Source organism: Equus caballus, chromosome 13 (assembly GCF_041296265.1).
Source record: "Equus caballus isolate H_3958 breed thoroughbred chromosome 13, TB-T2T, whole genome shotgun sequence".
NCBI lineage: Eukaryota > Metazoa > Chordata > Mammalia > Perissodactyla > Equidae > Equus > Equus caballus.
The window spans coordinates 52,558,062-52,564,471 of NC_091696.1; the positions used below are offsets into that span (position 1 = coordinate 52,558,062).

Sequence of the window (6,410 nt, forward strand, 5' to 3'; positions counted from 1 at the left end):
GCAACACAGACTTTTAGAGGTGGGAGAGACCAGGGGTAAATGCAACACAGCACACAGGGTCACGGCTGGGATGGGAACCCCAGCCCTGACCGCTGGGCCACAGCGAAACCACCCAGCAGGGGGCACCATCCCGCTGTGAGGTCTGCCCGCTGGTCCTGGGAAAGGCCGTGGGGACTTTCCATGGGACCTCCAGAGGCGAAGCATCATATTCTGTCTCTCTCCAACTAGACTCCACTAGGACTCTTTCAACCAATTTTAAATCTGAAAGACCATAATCAGACAGGCGGCATCGCAATGTGGTGCAAGAAGATGGTGCAAGCTGGGCAGCCAGAGAAATGGAGACCCTGATTGTGTTTCGGAGGTTGAAAGCAGGAACACTCTTCTCAGTATTCAGGATGGGTCTTTCTCTTTCAGGAGCCACGCCTTTGCAGATGAGAGACTGACCAATCTCATTCCCGTGAGCCATTTCTGGGATCAGAGCGAGCCCAGGCTGTTCGTGTGCGAAGCTGTGCGGGAGGTGCCGGGAGCCCAGCTGCTGCCCACAGACAAGAAGCCACACGCCGAGGATGGCGCAGGCCCCTTGGTACCACAGTCGCTGCGACGCGGTTGTGCTTAGACGCGTGGGGACTTTAGACATGGGCTCAGGACCTTGGTTTATAGGAAAGCTGTTGAGAAATTCATTCCCGCAGAGCAGAGCATCCTCTGTAGGAGGCATGCCGTCCCTCTCTCCGCTCTGGGTTTGTACCAGGGGGCGGCCCCACCCTTTCTGTCGGGTCTGACTCACCCTGTCTACTTCAGTTCTCCTTATCTCAGCTGTCACGTGTTGTTTCTCTCGAGGGCAGAGCCCTGTACTGAAACAGTTAATATGAACGAATCCCTTGATGGGAGTACCTCCTGCACTGAGCTGCAGAGGCAGCATGCCGACTCCTCATTCATTTCCTCCAACAAGGTCGATTGCCACTGCAGCGGCCTTCTCGCATCGGTCACTGCCCTCCACTCTCGCCACCACACTCCCCAGCTCTGCAGGGCCGCCTGCCCTACACTGACGACTCTCTGGGCCCCGTCTCCCTCTGAAGGGGCCGGGAGTCTGACACTTCTCAAGACTTGTGTGCTGCGGGGCATCCGGTGTTCCCTGGGAAGCCCAGCAGTCTGCCGTGCCTCTCTGACCCACCTTGTTCCAAGAGGGGCTTCTAGGTAGGGCCCTCAGTAAGTCAGCAAGGACAGCCAGCCCTGTAACTTCAGGGGGCTTGTCTCCCACCAAAGGAATTTCCTTCCGGGAAGGTAAGAGTTTGGGCCCCAAGATTATCAGCAGTGACCACACCCTGAGATTCTCAGAAGCCAGGCCGGTCCTTGGTTCCAAAACACTGAGTGGTAAAATGTATTGAGGTGGCATCTCTCTCATTGGAGTGGGAGAAGCGAAGACATGGCCAGAGGAATTTTCTTCAAGGTAGAGGGCCTGGTGACAAGTCTAGGCAAGCAGTAAGGACCTGCAAATTGGTAAGGAGTGAAGGATGAGGGAGTGCACGTGTAAAGGGCGCTTCCTGGCAGCTTGATCAGGTAGCCCTTTGGTCTTGGTGAGGAAGATGAGAAATGGTAAGAATTCACGCACAAGGGGAGGCCCTGGCACCCTCGGCCTCCTGTCTGTTTCCCGTTCAAAGGGACTGTGGGTGAGGCTGCTGCTCCGAATCACATGCAACAGGGTGCCGAGAGAACCAAGCCTCCTCGTGTGTCTTCCCTGTACCAGGAAAGCAGAAGAGAGAGTCTTTTTGTCATCATTGCCCTTGTTGATTTTTAAATCAGATTTTTAAAAATGGAAGGGAGTATCTTTCTTTTTTTAAATTTTTATATTGTCTACCAACTTTTTTCGTTTTATCTCCCTAAGCCCCCCGGTACATAGTTGTGTGGGGTTTTTTTAGTTGTGGGTCCTTCTAGTTGTGGCATGCGGGATGCCGCCTCAGCATAGCTTGATGAGCGGTACCATGTCTGCACCCAGGATTTGAACCGGGGAAACCCTGGGCTGCCGAAGCAGAGTACATAAACTTAACCACTCGGCCACAGGGCTGGCCACAGGGCCGGCCCCAGGCGGTAACTTTTAAAACTGAGCTCTTTTGAGTTTCATTCACCAACTCTGGTAGGAATGATTAGTCTTTGCTACGAGAAAATCACGCAGTGAGAAGGGTCTAGTGGTTCTCAAAGCTAATGAGGTGCATCCTTCCAGAGGATGTATCAGTTTTTCCAGAGTGCAGCAGATTGCAGTGGAGACCGGTGTGGGTGCCACATGTCCTGGGGAGGAAAGCAGATTCTCGGTGTAAGAGTGTGCTTGGCCCTCTGTTTTCTCTGTGTTTTATGTAAATATCTTAGCAACAAAGATAGGAATTAGATGCAAAATAGAAAAGTATATCAATGAATTAAAAACAGAACATTTCCCCTTTCCCAGGCGGACGTATTGATTCTGTCCTTCTTCATTTCTGAAGAGCACGGCTTCTTGCTTCAGGAGAGCTTCCCCCAGCCTCCCACCTTCCAGACTCTTCTGGGAATTGAAGTGCCCCATTACTACTTCACAAGAAAGGTGCGAGTGAGGGGTGTGGGGGGTGGGAGGCAGTCCTCCTGGCCGCACCAAGGAGCTGCAGTGGCTGCGGTGGGAGTGTGCCCTCGGGCTGCCACAACTCACCTCTCATTAAATAAGGCAGACCATCTGCTCTCATTTGTCTCCTAAAATTCTAGCAAATGTGAGGTGTCCCAAGTTAGGAGAATTACCAGATATGGCTTTGCTCTCAGGACAAAGTTGTCCTCACAGGAAGCGTCCTCCCAGATTTCCCCTGAAGGCACCATGCCCTTCAGCTTTCCTCTTGTCTTTTTTTATTCTAGCTACCTTTTGCAAATTATCTAGTCCTGTATCCACTGTAGGGAATTTAGAAACAAGAAATAAAGACCAAAGAGGATCTCCAGAGTCCCATCCCAGAGATGGCCACAGGGACCAGCCTCGCATGTCACCTTCCAGGAGGTTTCTGTACTTACCCATGTGTGTGCACATTATCTACACGGGCGGGTTTTAGCACGTGATGGACGGGGTCGTTTTTGGCACACACAGGCACACCCCCGCTGGGTTATTTTGGACAACTTACTTGCCTTCCCTGAACTTGGTCTCCTCATCTCCGTGGCCCTTGCTCTGTGCTCCCTGGCTGCTCCGTGATTTGTGAACATTATCTGACTAGTGTGTGTGGGTCTCTGGCTCTAAGGCTCTGCTGGAACTTCATGTGTAATGGTGTACGTGTTGAAAACAACAATCTGGGCATGATGGGGTAACGTTTTCCCTAGTTCACCACATAAAACAACATGGCGTGGCCACTGGAGGTTGGCACAGTGAGCAGTTGGTGCCCTGCACCTTTACTTGTGTTAAAACCGAGTCACCTTTGTGACGATCGGAAACAAGTTCATGTGATTCCAGATTCTGGAGTCCCGGAGCTCTGTCGATGCCCATAGAATAATTCCCTCATTTTAAATGGATTTGTACCACAAGACTGACATTTTTTTTTTAATTTCATTCTTATTTAGTGCTCCTTATGCATTTTCATTTCTCTTTGATTTGAGAACTCAAAAAGTTGTGAAAGAGCCTTTAAATTCTTTCTGTTGAGTTTCCCCCGTGATTTTCACGTCCTGGACTTAGGTTTCTCATGCACGTTTGTGCGTCCTTTCCTTCTCTCTCTCCCTCGTCTCCCTCTGCACCCCCTCTTGTGGTTGTCCCGGAGAGGAGGCGTGTGAAATGACATGGCAAGTACGGCTCCCCCCTTAGCACCCGTCACCTTCGGGGCGCTGACTCTGCACCTGCTTGCAGAGCCGCTTTGGCCAGGTTGGTCGGGAGCCTGAGCCTGTGTCAGCTGTCTTTACTGGAGCGGCAGGCGCACGTCGCTCAGCAGAGTTCTCGTCCTGGCTCCACGGATGGCATGAACCGTCTGTCACCCAATGTCTGTGGTGCAGGAAATAGTTCCTTTACCTGCATTTGTAATATGGGAAATCTTATTAATTTGACCTCTAGCCATAAAATGTTGTGTTTCTTTAAAAGCTTCCCTTCTTCAGATTACTGACCTGTATTCAGGTCCCTCGGGCCAGCGTCCCAGAGGTTCCCTGTCCTCACACTCGAGGGTGTGGATGACAGTCAGACTGCCCTGGGTCCCCAGCTCCTGCGTGTGATGGGGGCACATAGCTCAGTCCCTCCCTCACAGAGCTGTGACAAGGATCCAAACCGAGAGCGGAGGCGAGTGAGTGGGGCAGGTGGCATGGTGAAGCACAACCCACGGGTGCCTTGTTTCTGTGAGACTTCCCGAGAGTGCTCACAGCGTGCAGCGTTCTGATTAGAACTCACTATCACATCCACAGCAAGGCTGATGGAGGTCAGGCCTCTGCCCTGTGCTTTGTTAAGACAACAGGCAGCAACTCCCCCAGTCGATTTTGTGTGTGCACATTTTCTGAAGGTTTCCCACTCAACGCCAAGTCAGTCCAAACTCTGCACACTCGGCCTCCTGCCTGGTGTGACCCAACCTACACACGGCCCCCACCCCTTAATTTAAGCTGCCCTGGACATGGGCTGCCGCAGGGCCTTTGTTTATGCTCTGCTCTGTGCGTGGAAGGGTCTCACCATCCACAGCTGTGTCTCACAAATCCTAGCAGTGTTTCAAGGCCCAAGTCAAGTGCCCTCTGAAGTTGGGGACCGCAGGTGAACTTCAGAAGGAGCAGTGAGATGGAAGAGCTGCTGGGGCCTCAGCTGGGGTCAAGGGGTGGAAGCTAGCCTCGAAGAAGTCACCGAGGACCAGCAGATACAAGACCGGTGACTTGCTGGAGGCGCTGGGTCCAAGGAGGGTGGATCACGACCCGCCTTTACACAGGGGAGCATGTGCATTGGAGAAATGAAGCTGCAGAGGGAAAGAAGATGATGCAAAGCACAGAGGGTGGTGGGTGTGGGCTCCAGCCCAGAGGAGAGCGGTGGGGCATGTGAGCAGAGAGCAGCACCCAGCAGGGAGGAAGGGATCTGACATTTGAGGATGATGAGGGTGTCGCCCCCTCAGGAGGTTGTATCTCAAGGTGCCAGGTATCAAAAGGCCTCAGGAGGCCAGCCCACGCTATAAAATCGCACTCGTGCTGGGAGCATAGGGTGCTCTTCCTCTGCTCGCGTCTGTCTGGGGAGCCCTGCACCAGCTGACGGCCCTTCTGAGAAGCACCGGTGCAGGGGACGGCACACCACTGATCCAGGTGCTCGCTTTGGAAAGTTCTGCCTGAATCATGCTGGGCTTACTTAATTTTAAGACTTTGTGCATATGTACATGTGTCTGACTAGACAGTAAAGACTCTACTTTACAAAACAAACCTGGGAGGTGGGAATTTTCATAGCCATTTTTAACTGTTGAAATGTTGGCATTAGTGCCTTAGAGCCTGAAAGACGGGCTCCTGCACAGACCACCTCATTCATCTGCTGTCTGAAACCAGAGCCACAGCTCTGATGACTTGGAATGATGACAGACTCTCCTTGCACTGAGCAGGGCCTGTTGCTGAATATCCATGTCTGTCTGCAGAGGGACCCCCATTGCTGATACACGTTTTGAGGAAGAGACTTAGTGTAGGCATTAGCTTTATGTGAATTGACGAATAAGCAGTACCTTTTGTCCCTCAGCCAGGAGAAGCAGACAGAGAGGACCAGGTGGATTCAGGGTACCACCGCATCCCCCAGCTGGTGGGCAGGAGACCCCTGCGAGACTTCGTGGGGCTGGAGGACTGTGACAAGCCCACTCGGGACGCCGTGCTCAACTTCAGCTTCTTCGTCACCGTCGGAGACATGGACGAAGCTTTCAGATCCATCAAGCTCATCAAAAGGTGAGAATTTTGTTCCCTGAGGTCTCAAAGGGATGTGCACGCCTCTTAGATTCTGGACTTTCTTTGTGTCTCTCTTCTCCTACAAAATGGGATTCTACGAATCATTAAGTCTTCTGTGACTACATTATGGTGTGTTTCACAGTCTTTTCACTCAATGCAACGTTGTTACACCTGCAGATGCCAGGACGCACCTGGCACATTGTATGCACAGCAGGTTTGTTTTGCTGCAGCACAGCTGGGCATGGGGAGCAGATGAGCTCAGCTCTCGGCCTCTGCAGTGGTGGAGCCTCTTGGGGTGTTATTTAGTTGTTTTGATTTATTTTAAAAGTGTTCTGGACACTTGCTAGTCAAAAGTTGTGCAGTTGCTAAATATTTGGAATACCTGTCTTTCTGGGAATAACTGCTACCAAACAGAAAAAGTTTGGATAATAAACATTCAAAACAGTATAGTGAAAACACAATTAAAATTGCTCTAAAAGAAGATTTCAGGGGCCGGCCTCGTGGCCAAGTGATTGGGTTCGCGTACTCCGCTGCAGCAGCCCAGG

At 51.8% G+C, this 6,410-nt stretch overlaps 1 protein-coding gene across 3 annotated transcripts in view; it reads left to right on the top strand.

Moving 5' to 3' along the window:
- IFT140 (intraflagellar transport 140) overlaps window positions 1-6,410 on the top strand; it is an 88,844-nt gene that overhangs the window by 38,140 nt on the left and 44,294 nt on the right. For all 3 annotated transcript variants that reach the window (XM_023616649.2, XM_070231166.1, XM_023616650.2), the window contains exons 16-18: window positions 415-583; window positions 2,438-2,569; window positions 5,666-5,865. In XM_023616649.2, coding sequence (XP_023472417.2) covers window positions 415-583; window positions 2,438-2,569; window positions 5,666-5,865 — 501 coding nt within the window. The remainder of the gene's footprint in view (window positions 1-414; window positions 584-2,437; window positions 2,570-5,665; window positions 5,866-6,410) is intronic.